Source organism: Hyperolius riggenbachi, chromosome 9 (assembly GCF_040937935.1).
Source record: "Hyperolius riggenbachi isolate aHypRig1 chromosome 9, aHypRig1.pri, whole genome shotgun sequence".
Taxonomy (NCBI): domain Eukaryota; kingdom Metazoa; phylum Chordata; class Amphibia; order Anura; family Hyperoliidae; genus Hyperolius; species Hyperolius riggenbachi.
In genome coordinates this window covers 101,075,141-101,102,570 of record NC_090654.1, presented here as the reverse complement: position 1 = coordinate 101,102,570, position 27,430 = coordinate 101,075,141, and the positions used below count along the sequence as shown (strand labels likewise).

At 45.0% G+C, this 27,430-nt stretch overlaps 2 protein-coding genes across 4 annotated transcripts in view; both read right to left on the bottom strand.

Annotated features, from left to right (window-relative positions):
* Positions 1-13,466, bottom strand: part of LOC137533497 (annexin A2-like) — a 78,812-nt gene extending 65,346 nt beyond the window's left edge. The window contains exons 1-2 of the mRNA XM_068254875.1: positions 13,307-13,466; positions 6,318-6,457 (exon numbers count right to left, since the gene is read on the bottom strand). Of these exons, the coding sequence (XP_068110976.1) occupies positions 6,318-6,457; positions 13,307-13,466 (300 nt within the window). The remainder of the gene's footprint in view (positions 1-6,317; positions 6,458-13,306) is intronic.
* Positions 13,467-14,537: 1,071 nt separating this feature from the next.
* ANXA9 (annexin A9) overlaps positions 14,538-27,430 on the bottom strand; it is a 79,851-nt gene continuing 66,958 nt past the window's right edge. For all 3 annotated transcript variants that reach the window (XM_068251639.1, XM_068251640.1, XM_068251638.1), the window contains 3 exons: positions 20,169-20,227; positions 18,843-18,965; positions 14,538-14,840 (listed from right to left, as the gene is read on the bottom strand). In XM_068251639.1, the coding sequence (XP_068107740.1) occupies positions 14,778-14,840; positions 18,843-18,965; positions 20,169-20,227 (245 nt within the window). In that variant the 3' untranslated portion in view covers positions 14,538-14,777. The remainder of the gene's footprint in view (positions 14,841-18,842; positions 18,966-20,168; positions 20,228-27,430) is intronic.

Here is a 27,430-nt window from a genome sequence, read left to right as displayed (position 1 = left end):
TAAATCAAACATAGCAAAGAAATGAACAGCGCTACTTAAAAACAGATGAGTGCTTACCTGCAAAAAAGTGCACACCCCACTCATGGGATTCAAATACACAATGAGCATACACATGACCTGTCTACCACTTGGAGGATGTTAGTTTCACTAACAATTTGCAATTTGTTAGGTACTTGGACCTAACACTAACTAAAACCTACCTATGCATATGCATAGCCTGGGCGCGCTACCAGTAAAATTAAGAATTGCGCAGAAAAAGTGGGATCAGCGCATCACCAGGCCGCCTCTGAATGGCCTCAGCTCAGAGATGCGCTGAGCCCCCCCAGGAACTACGAACGCACCTTGAACCAAACAGAGGCTCTGCATATACACCAAAGAAAAACTAACAAGTGGGAGCAGCTGACCAGAATTAAATCAAACATAGCAAAGAAATGAACAGCGCTACTTAAAAACAGATGAGTGCTTACCTGCAAAAAAGTGCACACCCCACTCATGGGATTCAAATACACAATGAGCATACACATGACCTGTCTACCACTTGGAGGATGTTAGTTTCACTAACAATTTGCAATTTGTTAGGTACTTGGACCTAACACTAACTAAAACCTACCTATGCATATGCATAGCCTGGGCGCGCTACCAGTAAAATTAAGAATTGCGCAGAAAAAGTGGGATCAGCGCATCACCAGGCCGCCTCTGAATGGCCTCAGCTCAGAGATGCGCTGAGCCCCCCCAGGAACTACGAACGCACCTTGAACCAAACAGAGGCTCTGCATATACACCAAAGAAAAACTAACAAGTGGGAGCAGCTGACCAGAATTAAATCAAACATAGCAAAGAAATGAACAGCGCTACTTAAAAACAGATGAGTGCTTACCTGCAAAAAAGTGCACACCCCACTCATGGGATTCAAATACACAATGAGCATACACATGACCTGTCTACCACTTGGAGGATGTTAGTTTCACTAACAATTTGCAATTTGTTAGGTACTTGGACCTAACACTAACTAAAACCTACCTATGCATATGCATAGCCTGGGCGCGCTACCAGTAAAATTAAGAATTGCGCAGAAAAAGTGGGATCAGCGCATCACCAGGCCGCCTCTGAATGGCCTCAGCTCAGAGATGCGCTGAGCCCCCCCAGGAACTACGAACGCACCTTGAACCAAGGTGCGTTCGTAGTTCCTGGGGGGGCTCAGCGCATCTCTGAGCTGAGGCCATTCAGAGGCGGCCTGGTGATGCGCTGATCCCACTTTTTCTGCGCAATTCTTAATTTTACTGGTAGCGCGCCCAGGCTATGCATATGCATAGGTAGGTTTTAGTTAGTGTTAGGTCCAAGTACCTAACAAATTGCAAATTGTTAGTGAAACTAACATCCTCCAAGTGGTAGACAGGTCATGTGTATGCTCATTGTGTATTTGAATCCCATGAGTGGGGTGTGCACTTTTTTGCAGGTAAGCACTCATCTGTTTTTAAGTAGCGCTGTTCATTTCTTTGCTATGTTTGATTTAATTCTGGTCAGCTGCTCCCACTTGTTAGTTTTTCTTTGGTGTATATGCAGAGCCTCTGTTTGGTTCAAGGTGCGTTCGTAGTTCCTGGGGGGGCTCAGCGCATCTCTGAGCTGAGGCCATTCAGAGGCGGCCTGGTGATGCGCTGATCCCACTTTTTCTGCGCAATTCTTAATTTTACTGGTAGCGCGCCCAGGCTATGCATATGCATAGGTAGGTTTTAGTTAGTGTTAGGTCCAAGTACCTAACAAATTGCAAATTGTTAGTGAAACTAACATCCTCCAAGTGGTAGACAGGTCATGTGTATGCTCATTGTGTATTTGAATCCCATGAGTGGGGTGTGCACTTTTTTGCAGGTAAGCACTCATCTGTTTTTAAGTAGCGCCCTTCTACTTGCTTGGACCGGCCCTGGGGGCAGGGCGCTACTTCTTCTTCTTCTTGTTTGAAGGTTGAGGCACTTACTCTATTATATATATAGATACTGAAGATAAAGTATCAGCACTATATACTTGTGTAGAATAAACCAGTTGTTAAAGGAACACTATTGATTAACATGTTTTTTTTTTACCTGGGATTGCATGAGTTCCTGAAGTGCTGGTAAATAAGTATGTATACCAGTGGCGTAGCTAAGGAGCTGTGGGCCCCGAAGCAAGTTTTACATGGGGCCCCGCAAGCACTACATACATAACAATTGATACGGTGAACCAAAACCTGCCAATGACAACTACAGTGTCAGAGGTGCAAGAAGGGGATGGTAAACAGCTTGTTAATGATTACTACTATTCAAAGCATCCATCGAAGGGATTATTATGAGCACAGGACCAATAGAGAGCTAATACTGCAGTTGTGGGAGGGCCCCTCAGGGCCCCTCTGGCTCAAGGGCCCGATGCGGTTGCAACCCTTGCACCCCCAATTGCTACTCCCCTGATGTATACATTTCACTTGATTATCTCTTTTGTTTACTGTATCAAATTCCTTTCACATTTAACTGGGCAAGTCTGCTCTAATCTGAGGGCAGAGTGAACCATAAGGGGCGGGGGAATTCCCTCACAATGCATCTGTTAATCGTGTGTGTGTGTGTGTGTGTGTGTGTGTGTGTGTGTGTGTGTGTGTGTGTGTGTGTGTGTGTGTGTGTGTGTGTGTGTGTGTGTGTGTGTGTGTGTGTGTGTGTGTGTGTGTGTGTGTGTGTGTGTGTGTGTGTGTGTGTGTGTGTGTGTGTGTGTGTGTGTGTGTGTGTGTGTGTGTGTGTGTGTGTGTGTGTGTGAGAGAAAGCTCACAACAGCTGAGTACTGTGATGTGTTCTGTATCTCTGACTGAAGAGAGCAGAGGAAATGTAACTTGTTATAAACATTTGTATTAGTCTGTGACACCACAGCTTTTCATACTATTTTTTTCCTTTCAGAGAAAAATAGTCTGATATGCACAAAAAAACCCAAACAACAACACTGGCTTTGCATTGAAGCAGACACCCCTTTTGAGAATGATTTGTTCCAATAGAGCTAAATCCTACACACAATGAATTAAAGCTTTTGCCTCTGATATTTAACATGAAAAGAGTTTACACAGCTACTTAGACATTGTTTGTACATTGTCATTTAGAACACTTGGTTTGATAGTGTTCCTTTAATAAATTCAGACCAGGTTTGCAGGATGGTCTGGTGTGTAAAACGATGTTCGTCAGCAGCACAGGAGAAGATGAGTAAATCAGACAATGAGTATGTGAACAGAGAAAATCATAGACTGAGTACATGACCAGTAGCATCCAACTGAATATTTGATTAACATTTCATGAATGATTCTTTCCCTACATGTATGTTGCTCATAGATCTTGAAACAAATAAATGTAATGCTGTTTCAACATTTGTAGTAGGTCGACTTATTATGACCACACCCTATTCTGAGACTATGGATCCACATCTGAGGTAATGGCTGTGCATTGGGTTGGGGAGCTCTGCTGAGTAAAACCAGGCTCCAGTAAAATCTCCAGACTGGAGGACAGGATTGGAAAAGCAGGAAGTATACTGTAAGGAGGGGTCAATGGCAGCTGCAAGAGCTGCAGCCACATGGGCAGTGGCAGCATTAGGAGTACACACAGATTGTCCCATGTAAAAAAAAAAAATCATCCTCTTAACACATACAACCTTCACACACCATCAAGGCCGGTTTAAGCCCCCACGGGGCCCCGGGGCAAGCGTAACCTGGGGCCCCTGCCTCCTTACCAAAGTCAACTGCCCGATCTAGCCCGCCACACACATCTTGCCTGACCAAAGGAGAGCCGTAAGTGTGTGGCATTGCATATACAGTAGGTGCCCCCAGTATAGGAAGCCAGATATGGGTGCTCCCAGTATAGGTAGCCAGGTATAGGTCAATAACTCCCTACTGCCTTGTGCTGAACACAACCAATCAAATTGTATAACAAATCGCTCAGAGATCATACATGATATACAAAAAAGTGTATTATGACAATTTTCACATTTACACACAATATGTATACCCATGATCCCCAAGTATTGCACCACCCCTTTAAAACCATGAAGGCCTGTACATGAGCACCTGTAAAGACTATTTGCCGCAATATTGCACTAATGATCCATCACCAATATATCTGCATTACCCTACCATTCAGTTGTGAGAGAACGCGGAAAAGCCGCCCCGTGTGCTACTGAGGAGGCGGCTGATTCCGCGTCCAATGCGGTGGTTTGCACGCGGAAGCGTGTGTCTGGTAGCAGGGCAGAAAGAGGAAAAGCCGCAGCATGCAACAATAGTAAGGCTGCTGGTTCCGCGTCCAGCGTGGCGGTTTGCACGCGGCAGCGTGTGTCTGGTGTGGCTGAGTCTGTTAGTGCACACAGGCTTAGGAATACACGCGCGCGCGCTGAGAGGCAGAATTCTTATACTGGGCAGAGAGAGTCAGCTGATCACGCCGATCAGCTGACTCCAGAGCATGATACTATTGGTTGATCAATTAGGGGTGGTGCTGGAGAGCACTATTCCATATATAGTTACTGCTGGCCAGTTGCAAGTTGTCTGCCGTTGCGAACACTACGTGGGAGCACTCAGACCTTAGTCAGATCCAACAGTGTGTTTGAACCAGGTGGACCTGGGAATTCACACTGAGCCAGATTACTCCAGACTAGTTCCAGGGTGCTGAGACCACGGACCTCGCACCCAGACTAGGGAACTGTATTATCATTTGTGTTATACATCAGACTAGTTCCAGGGTGCTGAGACCACGGACCTCGCACCCAAGACTAGGGAACTTGTGCGATCATTTTTTTATACATCAGACTAGTTCCAGGGTGCGGAGACCACGGACCTCGCACCCAAGACTAGGGAACTTGTGCGATCATTTTGTTATACATCAGACTAGTTCCAGGGTGGAGAGACCACGGACCTCACACCCAGACTAGGCATTGTTTGATATCTGTTATGACTTATTGCTTTCTTGACTACTCTTCTGTCCTCTGATTCGGTACCTCGCGTATCTGATATTCCGTTGCCAGACCCTGCTTGTCTTGGATACCGAGTCAGCCTTCTGTCTTTGTACTTTATCTGTCCGTGTGTTACCGACCAGGCGTGTCCGACCTCGAGAGCTATCTCTCCTCTTAAAGGGAAGGTTCAAGCAAAAAAAAAAAATGAGTTTCACTTACCTGGGGCTTCTACCAGCCCCATGCAGCCATCCTGTGCCCTCGTAGTCACTCACTGCTGCTCCAGTCCCCCGCTGGCAGCTTTCTGACCTCGGAGGTCAGGGCCGAATTGCGTACATTTTTACACATTCCCGCTAGAGCAGGAACATTAACGCATACATTTTTACGCGTTAGTGGTGCAACGCGTAAATTTTTGTTCCTGCACTAGCTGGAATGCGTAAAAATGTATGCAATGTGGCCCTGACCTCCGAGGTCAGAAAGCTGCCAGCGGGGGACTGGAGCAGCAGTGAGTGACTACAAGGGCACAGGATGGCTACATGGGGCTGGTAGAAGCCCCAGGTAAGTAAAACTCATTTTTTTTTTTTGCTTGGACCTTCCCTTTAAGAGATAGTCTCCAGACCAGATAGTGACATCCACCTTCAGGTGTCACTCACTCTCTGGCCCTTCCTATCTCCAGCCTGACTCCACCCCTTGGAGAGTCTCAGGCTGCTGGAAGGTTCCTGTGCTTTTAGAGCAGTGTTCCTTTACTGCCTTCAATCACCTTCTCCACAGGTGCATTACTCAAAGTCCTACTATTACACCAAGCACTCACACATTTATAGGTGTCCAGAGGTTAGCAATATATCTGTATTATCGGTGATTCTGCAAATCATCAGTAATCAGGTATATATCTGCATTCTTGGTGATACTGCAGATCACCAATAATCAGATTCTCTCTGCGTGCTGACACCAATCGTTACATCAGTATTATTAGAGTCCTGCATCACTGAATGTGAATTGCCAACTCAGTACCCTGATTTTGAATCATCCAAAAACAAAGAGAAAAAAAACAGGAAAGATAGAATCTTCCTTGCAGGTTCTGGAAAATAGAGTCACTATGCTGCAGTATTACTGTGATCAAAGTTCATTCTGTGTGCAACCTTTTGCATAAAAAATTATGTAGCCAGGAATTACTCACATGTCCTTCAATAATGTGAATAAAAACATGTAGCGTCAGCTCACCGTATTCTGACCCACTCCCTGCGCACTCGGGAGGGGTATGTAGTCCTTTGCCCAAGCTGTCACAGAAGCCGCACCTACCGCTGTTATTGCAGTGGCACTGTGGAGACCAGCCTTGCCCCGATTGATTAGTCCTTGGCGCGGGCCGCTGCTCCTTGCCTTACCAGATGTCTCTCCCGGTCTTCCGCACCACTGCCCACTCTCTCACCGTGAGGCAGCAGTGCACGCCAGGCAGCATGGGTGGTGTCGGCTCCTATGTATCTCCCGCGGTTTGTCCAGGTGCGGTGGGGCTGCTCAGGACAAACTTAGTGGACACATTTCATCAACATTTATTTGATTTCTTCAGCACAACAAACATCTTTCTCTCCTACTCCATCTTGTGGTTGTTTTTATAGGTGCAGGCATATTCACATTACAGAACTCACTTCAGCATATTGCAAATAACTTTAAATTGTGCTCCTACTCCCTCTTAAGGAAACACCCTAAATACAGAATCATGCCATTACATAAAATATACCCACAGCATCAATTGTTACATATTTTAAGAGGAGTTTTTGATGGCAATTGCTCATTCATCCTGAACCTTGACTTACATGTCTATATATGCGGAGGGAGGGGACCCCATAGGAGACATTCCCGAAAATACCACCGACCCCCACCCCCAGTCATCCCGATTCTACCGGTAGGCTCCAAAACCATTCTACCAGAGGAATCCAAAATACAACAACTCAACTGTTATCATTTCATCAGATTCTTCCGAAAAGACAGTTTGGGATGCGAGATACGACTCAGAGAAACACCCCCAAATTGAAATCTATGTTCATACCCCTTGGTGTCAGGGTCTTACATTTATAGATCCACATGCATTCTTTCTGCAATAGGATCCCGTCAAAATCCCCCCTCCTGGGGCTAATATTCAACTTGTAAATCCCTCTGAATTTGAGGCCTTTAGGATCACTATTATGGCACTCCATAAAGTGTTGTGCAACAGTACTATCCACATTTTTGGCCTTAATATTTTTTATATGCTCTCCTATCCGTGTCCTCAAATCCCTCCCCGTCTTTCCTATATAGGCTTTATTGCAAGGACAAATTAATTGGTATATGACTCTGGTTGTTGCACATGAAATGTAATCACATATTTTGAACTGGGTTATACCTTTGCTGTCCGTAAATGTATCACCTTCTAACACATGTTTACAAAATCTACAATTTTGACATTTAAACATCCCCTTCCTTCTTATTGGATTATTCCTCTGTCTTTGAAACTCGCTTCTTATCAACAGATCATTAAGACTACTGATTCTTCTCGCCGTCACGTGGTGTATCACCCACTATTTCTGCAATATCTCGATCTAGGGTAAGAATTCCCCAATTTTTATTCAAGATACCCAACAATTGTTCCCAGTGGTTCCCGTACCTTGTAATGAGTCTAACTGGATCATTTCCATCCAGTCCCTCATTATTTTTCTCCTTCTTTATCAACAGAGAGCTTCTGTCCGTTTGTAAAGCCCTAACATAAGCTTTTTTGACCATCCTGTTGGGATAACCCCTTTCTTTTAATCTTTGTCTTAAAGCAACAGCCTCTTGCTTGAACAACTCAACTGTGGCGCAATTGCGCCTAATTCTTAGAAATTCCCCTGTTGGCACTGACCTTATTTGACACCCCAGGTGGTGGCTTTAAGCATGCAGTAGTGTATTCCCAGCACTTTCCTTTCTATACGTGCTACTCAATTTATTCCCTTGTCTGAACAATTTCAAATCCAGGAAAGGAGACCATTGTCTCATCAAATGTATATGTTACAAATATATTTCTTTGGTTAAAGTTCAATTGTTCCACAAAAGCGTGGAGACTGTCTATCTCCTCTCCACACCATTACCACGTCATCTATATAGCGCAGCCAGAGGGCGACACGCTCCCCAAACCCACGCATGCCATGCACCTCCTCCAAATCCCACAAGCCCAGGTGCAGACATGCATAGGCCGGGGAACATGCCGCCCCCATGGCCACGCCCCTCAACTGCTGGTAATACTGTCAATCAAACGGGAAAAAGTGTCGTCAGTATTAATTTCATTAAGTCCACAACATAGCAGTTGTGGGCTTCTTCGTCTTCACCATAATATTTTTCCAGAAAGAAAGCAATAGCCCTCAAACCAACTTCATGTGGTATGGACGTAAACAGCGATTCTACATCCAGTGATACTAACAAACATTCCTCAGGTAATTCAACCTTATCTATTTTGTTCAAGACTTCCATGGTATCCTTGATGTAGGAGGGTAGGGAGAGAACCATCGGTTTTAATTTTTTCTCCACAAACTGGGACAACCTCTCTAGGGGCCCACCCTTGGCCGAAATTATGGGCCTACCCGGGGGGTTCAACAAATCTTTGTGTATCTTAGGGATAATATAAAAGGTGGGGATATTGAATTCCTTCACCTCCATATACTTGTACTCTCTTTCCAACAAAATTCCCTCCACAAAACCCCAACATAGCTTAATATTTACTTCTGTTACCAATTGGGTAAATGGATTCCCCCTGACCTTTTTATAGCAATGTATGTCCGATAGGAGTCTCTCCACTTCTCCCACATAGTTCCCCATGGTCATCAAAACCACATTACCTCCCTTGTCACTTTTTTTAATGATCACATTACTCATTGACTGTAATTTACTCAATGTTGTCTGTTGACCAACAGTCAAGTTTTGGGAACTACAGTGGCTTGCAAAAGTATTCAGCCCCCTTGAAGTTTTCCACATTTTGTCACATTACTGCCACAAACATGAATCATTTTTATTGGAATTCCATGTGAAAGACCAATACAAAGTGGTGTACACGTGAGAAGTGGAACGAAAATCATACAGGATTCCAAACATTTTTTACAAATTAATAACTGTAAAGTGGGGTGTGCGTAATTATTCAGCCCCCTTTGGTCTGAGTGAAGTCAGTTGCCATAGACATTGCCTGATGAGTGCTGATGACTAAATAGAGTGCACCTGTGTGTAATCTAATGTCAGTACAAATACAGCTGCTCTGTGACGGCCTCAGAGGTTGTCTAAGAGAATATTGGGAGCAAAAACACCATGAAGTCCTAAGAACACACCAGACAGGTCAGGGATAAAGTTATTGAGAAATTTAAAGCAGGCTTAGGCTACAAAAAGATTTCCAAAACCTTGAACATCCCACGGAGCACTGTTCAAGCAATCATTCAGAAGTGGAAGGAGTATGGCACAACTGTAAACCTACCAAGACAAGGCCGTCCCCTTAAACTCACAGGCCAAACAAGGAGAGCGCTGATCAGAAATGCAGCTAAGAGGCCCATGGTGACTCTGGACAAGCTGCAGAGATCTACAGCTCAGGTGGGGGAATCTGTCTATAGGACAACTATTAGTCATGCACTACACAAAGTTGGCCTTTATGGAAGAGTGGCAAGAAGAAAGCCATTATTAACAGAAAAGCATAAGAAGTCCCATTTGCAGTTTGCCACAAGCCATGTGGGGGACACAGCAAACATGTGGAAGAAGGTGCTCTGGTCAGATGAGACCAAAATGGAACTTTTTGGCCAAAACGCAAAACGCTATGTGTGGCGGAAAACTAACACTGCACATCACTCTGAACACACCATCCCCACTGTCAAATATGGTGGTGGCAGCATCATGCTCTGGGGGTGCTTCTCTTCAGCAGGGTAAAGGAAGCTGGTCAGAGTTGATAGGAAGATGGATGGAGCCAAATACAGGGCAATCTTGGACGAAAACCTCTTGGAGAAAGACTTGAGACTGGGGTGGAGGTTCACCTTCCAGCAGGACAATGATCCTAAACATAAAGCCAGGGCAACAATGGAATGGTTTAAAACAAAACATATCCATGTGTTTACGCACACCCGACTTTGCAGTTATTGATATGTAAAAAATGTTTGGAATCATGTATGATTTTCGTTCCACTTCTCACGTGTACAGTGTACACCACTTTGTATTGGTCGTTCACGTGGAATTCCAATAAAATTGATTCATGTTTGTGGCAGTAATGTGACAAAATGTGGAAAACTTCAAGGGGGCCGAATACTTTTGCAAGCCACTGTATGTTTCTTCCAATCAATTGACTTAAAGTCTTTCTCCATTTACATAGTTACATAGTTACATAGTTATTTTGGCTGAAAAAAGACATACGTCCATCAAGTTCAACCAGTACAAAGTACAACTCCAGCCCGTCCCCCACATACCCCTGTTGATCCAGAGGAAGGCGAAAAAAACCCCACCAGGCATGGTCCAATTAGCCCCAAATGGGAAAAATTCCTTCCTGACTCCAGATGGCAATCAGATAAAATCCCTGGATCAACATCATTAGGCATAACCTAGTAATTGTAGCCATGGATGTCTTTCAACGCAAGGAAAGCATCTAAGCCCCCTTTAAATGCAGGTATAGAGTTTGCCATAACGACTTCCTGTGGCAATGCATTCCACATCTTAACCACTCTTACTGTAAAGAACCCTTTCCTAAATAAATGGCTAAAACGTTTTTCCTCCATGCGCAGCTCATGTCCTCTAGTCCTTTGAGAAGGCCTAGGGACAAAAAGCTCATCCGCCAAGCTATTATATTGCCCTCTAATGTATTTATACATGTTAATTAGATCTCCTCTAAGGCGTCTTTTCTCTAGACTAAATAAACCCAGTTTATCTAACCTTTCTTGGTAAGCGAGACCTTCCATCCCACGTATCAATTTTGTAGCTCGTCTCTGCACCTGCTCTAAAACTGCAATATCTTTTTTGTAATGTGGTGCCCAGAACTGAATTCCATATTCCAGATGTGGTCTTACTAGAGAGTTAAACAGGGGCAATATTATGCTAGCATCTCGAGTTTTTATTTCCCTTTTAATGCATCCCAAAATTTTGTTCGCTTTAGCTGCAGCGGCTTGGCATTGAGTACGATTATTTAACTTGTTGTCGATGAGTACTCCTAAGTCCTTCTCCAAGTTTGATGTTCCCAACTGTATCCCATTTATTTTGTATGGTGCTAGACCATTGGTACGACCAAAATGCATGACTTTACATTTGTCAACATTGAATTTCATCTGCCATGTATGTGCCCATATAGCCATCCTATCCAGATCCTGTTGCAATATGACACTATCTTCATGAGAGTTGATGATTCTGCACAATTTTGTATCATCTGCAAAAATAGCAACATTGCTCACTACTGCATCTACTAGGTCATTAATAAATAAATTGAAGAGCACTGGACCCAGTACAGACCCCTGTGGGACCCCACTGCTAACAGTCTCCCATTTTGAGTACGATCCATTGACCACAACTCTTTGTTTTCTGTCCATTAGCCAGTTCCCTATCCATGCACACAAACTCTTCCCCAGTCCTTGCATCCTCAACTTTTGCACCAGACTTCTGTGGGGAACAGTGTCGAAGGCCTTTGCAAAGTCCAAGTATATCACATCTACAGCATTCCCAATATCCATATTAGCATTCACTACCTCATAAAAGCTGAGCATGTTAGTCAAACAGGACCTGTCTTTAGTAAACCCATGTTGATGCTGAGAAATAAGATTATTTTCTACTATGAAGTCATGTATAGTATCTCTTAGTAACCCCTCAAATAGTTTGCATACAACTGATGTTAAGCTTACAGGTCTATAATTTCCTGGATCAGATTTTTTGCCCTTCTTAAATAATGGGAAAACGTGGGCTGTACGCCAATCCACTGGGACTCTGCTAGTTGCAAGAGAGTCACAAAAGATAAGATAAAGGGGCTTAGCTATAACTGAACTTAATTCTCTTAGGACCCGAGGATGCATGCCATCCGGGCCAGGTGCCTTGTCTATTTTTTATTTATTTAGTCTTGCCTTTACTTCTTCCTGCGTTAAGTATTTAATATTACAGTTAGAAGATTGAGACTCTTCTGCCTCTGTAATTTGCAACAGTGCTGTTTCCTTTGTGAAGACAGAAGCAAAGAAAGCATTTAATAACTCTGCCTTACCTTGGTCGTCCACCATTGAGTTCCCACCCTCATCCTTTAGGATTCCTATACAGTCAACCTTTCTTTTTTTAGAGTTGATGTACTTGTAAAACTTTTTTGGGTTAGATTTGATATCCCTAGCGATTTGATTTTCAGCTTCGATCTTTGCCAGCCTAATTTCTTTTTTACAATTTTTATTGCACTCCTTATAATTGCTTAGTGCAGCCTCAGTCCCCTCCTGTTTTAGGACCTTATAGGCATTCTTTTTCCTCTTCATTTTATCCCTAACCTTTCTATTCATCCATAGAGGCCTTTTTTTATTCCTAGACATTTTGTTTCCATATGGGATATACATACTACAATATTGATTGAGAATACGTTTAAAAGCTTGCCATTTCCCTTCAGTGTCGTCCCCTTGTAGTACATTATCCCAGTTCACCAAACTTAGTGCCTGCCTAATTTGATTGAACTTTGCTTTTCTAAAATTCATAGTTTTAGTGGTCCCGCTGCCCCGTGGCCTATCAGTCACCAGATCAAACGTTATCATGTTGTGATCACTATTTCCCAAATGTTCTTGAACCTGCACATTTGATACATTATCTGGTCTATTAGAAATGATCAGATCCAGTAACGCATTCCCCCTAGTTGGTTCCGTTACCATTTGAGTCAAGTAATTGTCCTGTAGTGCTGCAAGAAATCTGCTGCTTTTACCAGAATGGGTAGCCTCAATACCCCAGTCTATGTCTGGAAAGTTGAAGTCGCCCATAATTATGACCTCGTTTTTACTTGCAGCTTTTTCAATCTGCTGTAGTAATCGCAGTTCTGCAGCTTCATTAATAAGAGGTGGTCTGTAGCATACCCCAATAAGCAATTGGCAACTTTTATTTCCACCATGAATATTTACCCAAACGGACTCCACATCTTCGCAATCTTCCTCCATCTCACCGTTGAGGACAGCTGTAAAAGAATTCTTAACAAAGAGACAAACCCCTCCACCTTTTTTCCCTGTTCTATCCCTCCTAAACACATTGTATCCTTTTAAATTAGCTATCCAGTCATGGCTTTCATCCATCCATGTCTCGGTTATTCCCACAATGTCATAGCCTTTGTCATTCAGAATGAACTCTAGTTCAAGAAACACAGCAGTTGATCTGCTTGAGTACACAGAGGGCATAAACTTGGACCTACGTCTCAGGTCCGTGTACATTCTGACCATATCCTGTACCTCCATCTCATCTACTCTCTGACTTTCTGTGTGACAAAGCTCACCATCCCCCACTTCCAACTCATCCATATCTTGAGGTCCAGGGATAATCTCCTCCCCATCCCTCTTCCCTTTGGTGTACATTTTCTTTAAAAAAATAAATTTAAATCTTTGAATACCTCAAATTCATCTCCATTAATTGAGGGGCAAAACGTTATTTAGAGCAGACCTGAACTCTTCCACAGCACACAATGAAAAGTATTTATTCCACATATAGTTGCTGACAAAAGTCACTACTATGTGGTATGTGTTTGTTTAGCCAGAGCAAAGTTTATCAACAGCTGTGAATAGATTGCAGAGGAGCTCTGCCAAGGCAGCTCTCCCCAAACAGTTAATACTTAGGCTTTAAGTGTATCAGAGATGAAGTAACTTAAAAGATTTGTACATACCTGGGGCTACCGGGTCCTGTAACTTCAGCCAGTCTAAGCATGCGCAGTGCACTCTCTCTGTCTCTCCGGCGTAGAATAGTACTGCACAGTACTATTCTCTGCCGGAGAGAGACGGAGAGAGCAACTGCACATGCTCAGGCTGGCCGAAGTTACGCGAACCAGTACCAGAGCTGGAGAAGGCTGAGGACGGAGTCGTGGGATAGATCCATGCGGATGGGGCTGGAGGAAGTCCCAGGTGTGTATGAATCTTTTAAGTTACTTCATCTCTGGTTTCCTTTATCCCTTTCAGTGTTTCAGGGTTTGTGGTTTTTTTCGGGCTTTCCATAAATTGTAATGAAGATATTTTTCCCCATAAATCTACAATCCACAGTAAACTTTCCCTCACTTACAGAGACAACTGCAGTACAAATGTGAAATTTTGAGCTTATTTGTAGCCCATTCTCTGAAGGTTGGCTGTGGACTAGGGACCTCAGGTTTCATCTCTCCAATATCCCCCTTCGGTAATGTTGGCCTTTGTTGGTGTCCACTCTTCTGTGCTTTTTCACCAATTCTCAATTAAATTACAGTAGTTTTCATCATTTTCATTTCAGCACTTTGGCTGGAAAAGGTTTGGAACTGAGTGCTGTAATTATTCCAATTTCCTATGTTAAAAAAATCATGTCTACACAGTGAAAGCAAGATGATCACATGACTTTTCCAAGTAATCTCTCATCAGCATCCACAGAAGTGTGCTTTTTACTTCTAAAAAATCCAGAGATACACATGCTTATGAAATACAGTATGATTTTAATGAAATGTATTGTGCAATTCACATGCTAAGAAATAGCGTGCTCTAACATTTCATATGTACCACATTAGCAACGTTCTGATTGGTGTGGTCGAGATCAGCATTAACACATTCATGGCAGTAAAAGAACATTGACTGAATGTCAGGCCAGACTCTTATTATGCCTGTAGGTAAGAAACCCTCATATTCATGGGATAAACTTCTGTGTAGTTTGTAGCTTCAGATATCTTCCGCCCTGCACAGCAGCAGCAATGCCATTCTGTAATCTCCCTTAGTATCACTCTGAAAGACAAATGCAGGAACATGATACTTATTATTATTATAATTGATTTATAAAGTGCCAACATATTCCGTAGTGCTGTACAAACAGGCCCGTTTTTAGGGCCGTGCCGTCGCCCTGGGCGCTGTTGTGAGGGGGGCGCTGTAGAGGAGGGGGGAGCCAGAGCCGCGGGGAGGGCAGCCCGAACTCTCCTTCCCTCTCCCCGGGCTGCCCTCCGTGCTCCCCCCTCAGACGCAAAGTAATTACACAGACGGAAGCGCTGTGCATAACTACTCACCTTCCTGCGTTCCACTCGCAGCTGATCTCCTCTCGTCATAGACAGTGATACACACGCTGCTTCCTGTTTAGCCGGAAGCATCGTGTGTATCACTGTCTATGACTAGAGGAGATCAGCTGCGAGTGGAACGCAGGAAGGTGAGTAGTTATGCACAGCGCTTTCTGCTGCGTAATTACTCTGCAGTCGGAGGGGGGAGCACGGAGGGCAGCCCGGGGAGAGGGAGGGAGAGGTCGGGCTGCCCTCCCGTGGCTCCGGCTCCCCCCTCCATAATGGGGGGGTGGACCTACCTAACCTATACTGGGGGAAGCTGCCCATCTAACCTAAACTGGGGGCACCTACCTAATCTAACCTATACTGGGGGGCACCTACCTATCTAACCTATACTGGGGGGCACCTACCTATCTAACCTATACTGGGGGAGCATCTACCTATCTAACTTATACTGGGGGGCAGCTACCTAATCTAACCTATACTGGGGGGCACCTACCTAATCTAACCTATACTGGGGGGCACCTACCTATCTAACCTATACTGGGGGGCAGCTACCTAATTAATCTATAATGGGGGCACCTACCTAATCTAACCTATAATGGGGGGCAGCTACCTATCTAACCTATACGGGGGGAACCTACCTTATCTAACCTATACTGGGGGACACCTACCTATCTAACCTATACTGGGGGGCACCTACCTATCAAACCTATACTGTAGGGCACCTACCTATCAAACCTATACTGGGGGCACTTTGTTATCTAACCTGTATTGGGGGCACCTACCTACCTAGCTAGCCTATACAGGTGGCAAATATACTGGCTACCTATATTGCAGGCACCTACCTAACTATCCTTTACTGGGGGCATCTACCTATCTAACCTATGCTGGGGGCAACTATTCTGGCTACCTATATTAGAGGCACCCACCTAGCTAACCTGTAGTGGGGCACCTACCTATCTATCTTATACCGGGGGCGCCTGCCTATCTAACCTATACTGTGGGTAACTATACTTGCTACCTATACTTGAGGCACCTACCTGGCTAACCTATACCGGGGGCAACTATACTGGCTCAGCTATGCCTGGCTACCTATACTGGGGGGACCTATAGCTGGCTACCTATACTGGATTACCTATTCTTGGCTACCTATACCGGGGGGACCTATACTGAGTGCAACTAGACCTGGCTAGCCTATATTGCGGGCGCCCAGACCTTGCTGGGGGGGGGGGGCGCAATTTACACCCTCGCCCTGGGTGCATTTTAGCCTAGAAACTGCACTGTCTACAAAGTAAGAAACAAACATGGGGTACAAAATAATACTAAGTACAAATCCCACAGGTGTGACTATCCCTCAAGGAGCAAAAAACATTTAGGCGGCCCTCCTTCCTACATTTAAAACACCCTCTTCCGGGTGAGGAGAAGGGGCCAAAATGTCCTTCTACACCAGGGCCTCCCTCCCACCATGCTCCATTGGCTGTGTGACTGTGTCACACTGTCCTCTCTGATCTGGTGTTTTCCTTTCGGTCTCAGTTTCACTGCACATCGCATGAAGTCACGCGACATGCTGCAGATCGAGACAAAGGCAGAGACCAGAGAGTCCAGTGACACCTAGTGGCTGCAACGGTAGCACCAGAGAGACAGTGGAAGAGGTATGCCCCAGTCGTCACTGCTGCCACACTGATTTGTGGGTCTGACACAGAAAGCACAGGAGAGGGGCACTGGTGGAGGACGAGGGAGGAAGAAGTCCGGGCCCCTCCTCTACGACAGGTCACAGGGGCTTCTACCCTGTAGTTATACCAGTGTCCATTTTGACTGCAAACTCCTTAACCTATTTTGGTTCCTGGACGTAGTTTCTACGTCCAGGAACCATGCGCGCTACCGCGCGCTCCTGCGGCCGATCGTGCGCGTGCACGTGCACTCCCAGCCGCGGATTCGGTAGCCAAGGAATCAATGTATCGGGCTATGGAGCCCGATCACTGATTCCTCTCCCCCGCTGAAAAAGCGATAGCTTCTCTCGGAAGCTGTGCTTTTTCTGGCTGTCTCCTTCCCGATGTGTCACTCTAAGCGCGTGCTACGCTTAGAGTGACGTCATGTAAACAAACTCATGGCCGCCATCTTGTGGCCAAAAAGTAATACTACACCTGAAAAAAAAAAAAAAAAAGAATTAACACACATTTACATTATAAATCTATTGTTTACCTCCCACCCTCCCAAAAGTACCCAAATAAAATGTTTACTATAAAAAAAAAAAAACATTACAATAAAAAAAAAATGTAAATATTTACCTAAGGGTCTAAACTTTTTAAATATCAATGTAAAGATGAAATATTTCTATTTTTTTTTTTTATTTTAAACTTGTAAATAGTGATAGATGCAAAATGGAAAAAATGCACCTTTATTTCCAAATAAAATATTGTCGCCATACATTGTGATAGGGACATAATTTTAACGGTGTAATAACCGGGACATATGGGCAAATACAATACGTGAGTTTTAATTATGGAGGCATGTATTATTTTAAAACTATAATGGCTGAAAACTGAGAAATAATGAATTTTTCCATTTTTTTCTTATTCTTCCTGTTAAAATACATTTACAGTAAAGTGGCTCTTAGCAAAATGTACCCCCCAAAGAAAGCCTAATTGGTGGTGAAAAAACAAGATATAGATCAGTGCATTGTGATAAGTAGTGATAAAGTGATAGGCTAATGAATGGGAGGTGAACATTTCTCACGTGAAAACGACGGAACCTGAATGGGTTAATGAAACACTGGAGCAAAGACAGACAGTGGTGCAGTGCAGTGCAGCATAACAAATTAAATGACTTCTTTTAATATGTAAACTACATTAAGGTTTGGTCTTCACTGGGTCTGCTGCCAGACCATTTACCACAGCAGACAGAAGCAGACCAGCAGACATGTTGAAAAGGCCCATGCTTTCCTATGGGCCCATGCTTTGTCTTTTGAGTTGCCACAACAGACAATCCTGGCAGGTATGATTTCTTGAGGCCGGGTGCACACATAGCAGAGATGCTAGCGTAGCATAAAACGTTGCGTTTTATGCAGCAATGTTAGTCTATGGGACGCAGAAGAAGCTGCATTGCACTGCCTTTTTACAGTATGCATTACGCAAATGCTGGTAGTGTTGCATATTATGCAGGATGGCTACCAAAACACACATAATGAAAGTCTATGGTGACGCATATGCATAGAGTTTTTCATTTGTTTTTTAATTTGTTTTTTGATTAAAGATCCCTGGTGTGTTTCGGCTTCCTGTTGTCTTCCAAGTGATTTGAATAAATTTATATAAAAAAAATGCATACAAAACGCATATGTGTTTTACATTAGTGAACCGCAAATGCATTAAAACGCATGAAAATCGCATCTGCATAAAAAAACCGCAAACCCACAAAAATGCAGTAAAAGCACAATAGAAAAACGCAAACCATCCTAAAACACGACTTTTTCAGGCTATGTCATATGTGAACCCAGCCTCAGACGGTGGATGCATTGTCTTTCATCTGAAATAATGGCACGCATCCACTCTTGAGGGCAGCAGGCACTTCAATGGATACCCAGGACAGTACAACACATACAAACCATATGGATACACCACCGCTATGACATGTGTGAACCAAGCAAAACGGTGCCCACCAATGTACAATCTTACCACTTCTATGTAATATAAGGGACTAGCTAATGTATCCTGCTGCATCAGTGATGTATGTATTGTACCTGAATCGAGGAATAGAGAGATTTTCCATATTTTTTTCTATACGCCACTCGGATGCTCAGCAAGTCCTCCTCACTCCGGGAGATAAGGATGCGGATGAGAGCTTTGTCATCGGTACCCAAGCCCTGCCAGAAGATGCCAATGAGATGATTTGGAAAGCACTCATATATTAGATGTCAGACATAAGGGCAATTTATATAATGACTAACAACCAGGGCCCGCCTTAGGTTTCACAGCACCCTGAGCGTAACCAGATTTTGGTGCCTCCCCCCTATTCATGCTCTTCGCACATGCACGCATACACGCCCGTGTGCAAGATCCCCTTTAGTGTATATAAGCAGATCGCCCCCCCTTTTAGTATATATAGGCAGATCCCCTTTTAGTGTATAAAGGCAGATCCCCCCCCCCCTTTAGTGTATAGTGGCAGATCTCCCCTTTAGTGTATAATTAATTAGTCAGATCCCCTTTTAGTGTATATAAGCAGACCCCCCCCCCCCCTTTAGTGTATGTAGACAGATCCCCCCTTAGTATATATAGGCAGATCCCCCCTTTAGTATATATAGGCAGATCCCCCTTTAGTATATATAGGCAGATCCCCCCTTTGGTATATATAGGCAGATCCCCCCTTTGGTATATATAGGCAGATCCCCCCCCCCCCCCTTTAGTGTAATAGGCAGATCCCTTTTGCTAGGCAGATAAATCGTGTATAGTATACAAGCAGATCTCCCAGCGGCACCAGGAGGCGGAGCCACCACTCGCAGCAACCACAGACAGCCCCTGAGCCCGCAGCCAGCAGGTAGAAATGCGGCCAGTGCCAGTTGAATGCACATCACGGACCCCTACCCGTATTTTAGCGGTATTTGGACGCCGGAATGGAAATTTGGCCACCCAATAAATAGTGGGTGCTGGGACAGCACCCACTATTTATGGGGCACCCAAATCACGGCTCATGGCACCTATGGCGGCACAGAGAATTTGGGGTTCGGCCGTGGTGATGGGGTGGGCGGGTGATTTGGCGTTAGGTAGGTAGTTTGTGGGATTAAGGGTCAGGCATTAGGTAGGTAATTTGTGCAGGGGGGGGGGGTTTAAGGGTTTGGGGTTAGGTAGGTAGTTTGGGGGGGGTTTAAGGTTAGGCATTAAGTAGGTAGTTTGTGCCGGGGGGGGGGGGTTAAGGGTTAGGTGTTATATTATGAGGGAGAATGGTACATTGTTTGTTTACTAGCTGTCTTTAGTTAAACAGAACTGTAACCTGTGCTATATACAGTATGTACAAAATAATACAGTAATGTTTTCCTAGCTGAAAAGTATTTATGTATATAATTTATTACCTTCATGGAGTTGTGAAGTTTGTCCGCAAAATAAAGAGGTGTGTCCTTAATCACAGCCACTGTGAAATAAACAGAATAATGTTATCTACTGTATATGTTCAATACTAAACATTTTTTCAAAATTTGTATTTTTATTTTTTTTTTTTCTGATGAAATGAGATTATAGTTTCCTGATTTGGTTTAGGATTGGACATGATCTCTTGTCTGTGGATGCTGAAAATGACCAACAGGTGACTACTCACTAAGGGAGAATGATCTATTGGGAAATTCTTAATTAATTAATTAAAACACATTAATAGAATTTGTCTGGTTTGTGTTTATGTGGTGGTCCCTGGCAGTACTTCCTGTCCTGGACAGGGGCAAACCCAGGATTTTCCTGAAAGATCTCCCTCAGCCACGCACAATACAGTATAATAATATGGTAGGACATCATGCTGGGTACACACAATGCAATTTCCCGTCGGACAGACAGGATCTGACAATTATTTCCTAAATGTCCAATCTGCTCCTGATCAACAATGGGATCGACCAGGAGCAGTTTGGATGCAGATAATGATGAGAACAGCTGACATTGCTAATGAAGGGGAAAGTGAAGCACTCACACAGCAGGGCACAGGGCTGTGCTCATACCTGAATCTAAGTTCTCCAGAGCTGCTCCATGCTCTGTACACACGCTGCTGCTCCGTGCTCTGTACACACACTGCTGCTCCATGCTCTGTACACATTCTGCTGCTCCATCCATAGTCAACTGTAGCACGGAAAGAAAGGGGGCAGTGCTGTGAGCTGCAGTATGCCTGCAGATATTCTGGTGTCCCAACTTGTGCCAGTCCCCAGACACTGCACCGGCCCTGGTCTGAGGGGGGATTCTGGGCAGCTGTAATCCCCCCTGCGTTTGCCTATGCTGGATGTCTATTATTATTATTATTTAGTATTTATATAGCGCCGACATTTTACGCAGTGCTGTACAGAGTATATTGTCTTGTCACTAACTGTCCCTCGAAGGAGCTCACAGTATATCTATGAGAGGTTATAAATGTAGCCATAACTACCAGCAGTAAGGAGGGGCTGCAAAGCTTATTAACTCCTTGGCCACTTGGATGTAGGTGGTTTAACTCAGAGAGGCCTGTTAACAGAATCCAAGGGAGCAGCAGGGACCAACATTCAAAGTACTGGCCCTCGCCCTTTACCTGAGGCCAAGAGTCTACCTCTCCAAGTGCTGTTTCTGCAACTCCTCTGGCGGTTGGTGCTTATCTTTGGTTTTGAAGACTTTCTGTAATGATCCGCTTAGCTGTCTGCACAGGCAGACAGCTGTTTGACCATTCCTTAAGTCTGAGGGCTGCAGGTCTCTGGAAAAGAAACCTGTCTTCACTTTGCAAGTTTCAGACCTGCTCTGCTGCTGAGGAATTTGCATATACTTGTCATGCAAATTGCCTAGTTGCCTCCTTTGAAGGCTTGCAGTATAAATACCATGTTCTCCCAGAGTCCTTTGCTGGTCATGATGGTTTGTTCCTGCTAACACCTTGAGTATCAGCCTTTGCTATTGTTTGCTAAGATTATCTTAGAGTAATTCCTTGGGACTGCACTAGGCATCCCTCCTAGTGCAGTCAGGTTGTATTATCTGTTTTTTCTGTGCGATTGCACGGTCGCCAGCGGTTGGCGATTGTGAATCGTTCTGTCTTCTGATTGTCTTGTCGCCAGCGGCGGTCGACAGGAAATCGTTCTATCTGTTTGGATCGCACTCGCCCTAACGGTAGTGGCGGTGGTTCCTTCTGTATTCCGCCTTAGGGGTGCTAACCAGAGCAGCGGTTGCTACTGGTAGCCCCATCTGTTTGTCTTTCTGGATCGCATGCGCTCTAGCGGTAGCAGCGGTGCTTCCTTCTGTGCTCTGTCTGGGAGTGTAGGCCAGAGCTGCGGTTGCTGCTGGCTGCTCCTTCTCTCTGTCTTTGTCTGGTACAAACGCTTGCTGTAGGCTCGGTGAGGTAACCATTTAGCAAGAGTTCGCGTTCTCTATTTCGTGTTTGTGTTTCATTGGTTAGTTAGGGTGGCACGCTTATCACTGGGCGCCTAACGCGCGGTGATCGTGCTTAAACGCGTTCGCTGTTGCGAATGAGTGCGGTGTTCGCGTTTAGCTAGCGTTTGTTATTTTCCTTGACGTTCTGATCATTGTTATGTTATGTCTTTCCTGCTACACTTGTGCTCTGTCTAATCCGGTCTTGTGTCTCTATTGGCAATCGCCACTCTTGCGATTGCGTTCCCAGTTCATTTCCGTTGTTGTGTGTTCACCGTCGCTGGGTGGCGACTGGATTGGTGGACACACATACATTCTATCTCTGTGCTTATTCAATCTTGTTTCCCTGTTGGCAATCGTTATCTCTTGCGATTGCGTTCTCACCTTGGTTTCTGCTGTTGTGTGTTCGCCGTCGCTGGGTGGTGACTAGATCGGTGGACATACAGTACATACATTCCTTCTCTGTGGTTACTCAGTCTTGTTTCGCTGTTAGCAATCGTCATCTCTTGCGATCGCGTTCTCACTTGGTTTCCGCTGTTGTGTGTTTTCGCCGTCGCTGGGTGGCGACTAGATTGGCGGACATACATACATTCCTTCTCTGTGCTTATTCAGTCTTGTGTCGCTGTTAGCAATCGCCATCTCTTGCGATTGCTTTCCCACTTGGTCTTCACTGTTGTGTGTTCATCGTCGCTGGGTGGCGACTAGATTGGTGGACACACATACATCCTGTCTCTGTGCTCTCTCTCTTTAAGGGCTATCTTGCCCTGCATTGCTTCCCCTCGTACAATTCCTATCTGGCATCTGTGGCAGTACAGAGGGGTTGTTCCTCTGTTCTCCACAGCTCCATCTGCTGGCAGGTATTCCCCTCTACAGGTGCATAGCACCATTGCTGGGTTCTCTCAGATTATACGCTTGTGGAGGATTTCCGCAGTGTCAGCGCGCATCCTGTGCGCTGACCACGGAAATAATTACACAATCGTTACACTTTCTCTTTGTGAAGCTTTCCACAATCATGATGAATATCTTGAGGGATTTAAGGATACCTTAGTCCTTAATAAAATCTAAAAATGTCGCTCTGTTTGTGGGGGGAGATGCGCCTAGGCTTACCGCACCTCCCATGGCCCCGACATCTGTCTACGTTTGCCTGCTATGCCTCCCTTGGTGGTCCAGTGGTCCAGTACCAACTTCCCTATCTCTTCCTCCAGAAGCGAGCACACCCTGGTGACAGACTGACAGTTTATCTGTTCACCTCAAGAACGTTACCTAATTCAGTTCAATTTAGCACTCCCCAGGAGGTAATGAACTCGCTTGGCCAATATACCCTATTCAACTGTCAAAATCACCCTCCAGAAAAGTGATTTGCCATGTGGAGGTAGCGCACAGAAATTTCACTGGTACTAACTGCAGTGGGGCACTGCGCATTACCCTATTAGTTCAACACGCTTATTAGGGGCTACCATAGAAACATCCTGTACACTCGCAGTGTACAATGCATTTCCATAGTGTCACAGGAGCCCTGGTGGTCAGACCGCAATTGGCCTTCTAAACGGTGCCCGCGCACAGATCGTGCGAACTCTGGTCGCAGTCAATGCGCAGGAACCGTTAAGAGATAGCCTGCAGACAAACCAGAAGGGAGCCTGTGAGATACGGGTGATTACAACTCACACACCATTCAGGGTATGACTGCCACCACCACAGGTAGGGGCCCGTGGACCCGACTGCCTGACTAATCTTGCGAATAAAAACGGTTAAAACACGCTGTATTCTGTCTAGCCAAAAACAACCAATAGTAGCGTCTCTCCAGAGACCCGGGATCAGTTCTGTGTGTGCTGATAAGCAGGGTAGCGGAACAGTGAATGACTTGGAGGAAGTCTTTTATTCACAGCAATATAAATAATTAATATATACAGACAATAATTAAAATCAACAATTATTAAAACAGTAATAGCCAGTATGAAATAAAAAGGGAGAAAATACTTATGGTTTGTGGAAATATGTCCTTTTGTGGGAAAATCATCAAGTCCAAGCAAAACGGTTTCAAGTTCTTAAAGTTCTTTGTTCCAGAGATAGATTCAAAGTTCAGCAAGGGTTAAAATCCAAACAAGATGGAGGATGTCCTTTGTTTCAGCTCCGGCAAGATGGCCACCACTTGTTCCTCAAGGTGGCCATGTGTTCATGAAGATGGGAAAGGGAGGAATCCCTTTCCCAGGCAGCTCATTCACTTTTAATGGAGCTGAGTTCAGAGGCGGGCTTCCAGAGTCGGCCCCCAGGCCGCACTATGGTAATCACATCTGGGGCAGGGGCTTTAGCAACCTCATAATCCTGACATGTTCCCTAGGCAGACCTGCGCGGCCAGCACACAAATAATAATTACATATTCTCGATCCCCAGAACCTACCGATTAATATGATATCAAACTTGGGCATGTTTGCATGCCCGGTTAAAAAACGGTGGAATTCCCAGGGTTCTGGTTATGCCAGTGGCCCAAATTTAATATCAAAACACTCACAAGATCCGGACCAGCAGAATGATATAACTTCCACATTTCTCACCTGAACGGTATTGCTTAAACATGCTCAAAATCCTAAACTCCATGCTTTCTTATATGGCTCCGGCCGGTCTGAGCAGAGCAGATTTTTGAATAGCCCCCTGCTGGGAGCTCATCCTGTCTTTCCCAAAAGGGCAGAGTGAGTTCTCTGCTGGCTAATTAACATCTAGGTGTCACCTGGTTCCCAGAACAGAAAAAGGAATTGTGCCTTCCACAGGGAATATGTCCATGCTAATTAACACCTCCCCCCAGGCTTTTACTCGGCTAAGACAATACTACACATCAAATCTTGGTTTAACGATTTGTGTCGCTAACCGACCGCAATCGCGTTTTGGCCGACTGGGCGTCGCCCGGCGTCACACATAGTAACATGCGTTGCTCTACTAGGGAAACGTGTTCTGCCCCCTGCCATTAGTACCAGTAAAATTGCCATGTGCTGCCTACACAAGGCAATTTTACCACTGTTTCATGCAGCAGGTGGTGGTGCCTAACCCCAAGACCCCCGTGGTGGTGCCTATGCCTAAAGATCCACCTACTTCGCTGCAAATAACACGAATATAAAAAGCTATATACTTGTAATAGTATAAAAAGAATTACAACTTACGCATTACAAATCTTAAAATAACGGTAACATTAAAAAAAAACATAGCTCAAGCTATATATTTGTAATAGAATAAAAAACGTATTAAAAAAATCTTAAAATATTGTTAATATAAAAAACAATATATTAGATTAGAAATGTGAAAACTATAATTTACGCATTGTAATTCCGAAAACAAGGTTAATTCAAAAAGAGATATATTTGTAAGCTAATAAGCTTCAAAACGATAATTTATGCATTGTACTCCTAAGAACGAATTTTCAAACAAAAATAAGTTAAACCAAAAGAAATTTCTAAACGATTTTTGTTTCAAAACTTATTTTGTAAGGCCCGGTTCACATTAGCGGTTGTTTGCCAAACGGACCGGATGACCTGACCGGATCCGGACCGGATCCGGATCGGAACCGTACGGTTCTGATCCGGATCCGATCCGGATCCGGTCAGGTTGCATCAGGTGTCCATCAGGATGCGATCCGGATCCGTTTGGCAAAAGTTCGTTAAAAACAAAAAAAAAGTTGGGGTCTGGGAGGTCAGCAGAAGGGGGACCTGTGGAATCAGGCCCTCTGCTGTTTAGCACTCACCTCCACCTCCGACATGCTGCCAACATCTCCGGATCCGGATACAGCTGTGCTGCTCCACTCCGAAATGCTTGCCCCTGTGTCCCCAGCCAATATCGCCGCAACAATCCGCATAGGAAGTGGGGTAGAACATCCGGATTTCTCAGCCAGTGTGTTGTGCGGCCTCCGGTTCCCATTTGTTTGTATTGGCCGGATGGTGCAGTCCGGCTCCGCCCCGGATACGGCTGCCGGAGGGGCCGGATGAAAAAATGGCGCATGTTGGAACGGAGGCCGGAGTCCGGATCCGGCCCGGATCCGGTCCGGCTCCGGTTCTGCAGAACGGACCCATGTGAACGGACGCATAGGCTTTAATTGCTATGCCGTGCGTCCGTTCCGTCCGTTCTGCAGGCGGTGCGGCTCCGGCACGGCGATTCCGGAGGGCCACCGCAAGTGTGAACCGGGCCTTAACAATAAATATTGATTACATGGTCCCAGCAACCGCTATTTAACGGGCGCCCTAAATCCTCCAATATGTTCCATTGGAGCCTATGGTGCGCCCTTTTAGTCCATTAGCCATATGTGCCCTTTTTCCTGTTCCCCTAAAAAGTAGGTAAAAAAATAAAGAAATAAAACTTATTTTGAGTCTTTTCTTGCTTGCTGGTGGCCTACATTTTTTTTCATTGATAAGGTGTCAAAATATCAGCTGGGAGAAAATGCAAGAGAAAAATTAATTGAATAGGGCCCTTAAAGAGAGATAATTCATGAAATAAGATGCTTTTCCTGAGAATTCTCACAGGAGATGTTTTGACAACTTATCAATTATCAATAAATTAATTTTTTAGCCCCCAGAAAATAAGAAAATGCCTAAACTACATTTAGTATTAATTTGCTCATCTGTTTGTAGTACTTCTTAATTGCTAGGTGCTGAAACGTTATTTTGTAGATGAGATGAAAAGGTGTGATGAAGCCTTGACTGCAGGTGACAAAGGCCTGACTGGAGTTGTGATGAAGGTGTGACTGGAGGTGTGATGAAGGCGCGACTGGAGGCGTGGCTGGAGGCACTGGCGTAACAATAGGGGATGCGACCCCTGCCGTCGCGGGGGGGGGGCCGGGGCCCCCCTAGGGCCCGCTCGGGGACTTTTTGGGGGCAGCATGAGAGGAGAGCTGTGGCCGCAGATCGGTGGGGAGGGGGGAAATTCCCCCCCTCCCTCACCTCAGGCTCTCCTCTCAGCGCTCCCCTCCTGCAAGCAATCATTGGTGGTGCTCGTGGCAGCCGCGGTGGCGGTGGCAGGCAAGCTGAGCACATACCTCCTTCTGGCCGGTCTCCGATCACTAAGTGCTTTATGGAACTTCCAGAAGGAGGTATGTGCTCAGCTTGCCTGCCGCCGCCGCTGCCACGAGCACCACCAATGATTGCTTGCAGGAGGGGAGCGCTGAGAGGAGTGCCCGAGGTGAGGGAGGGGGGGGATTTCCCCCCTCCCCACCAATCTGCGGCCACAGCTCTCCTCTTATGCTGTTACCCCTCCTGCCCCCAAAAAGTCCCTGAGC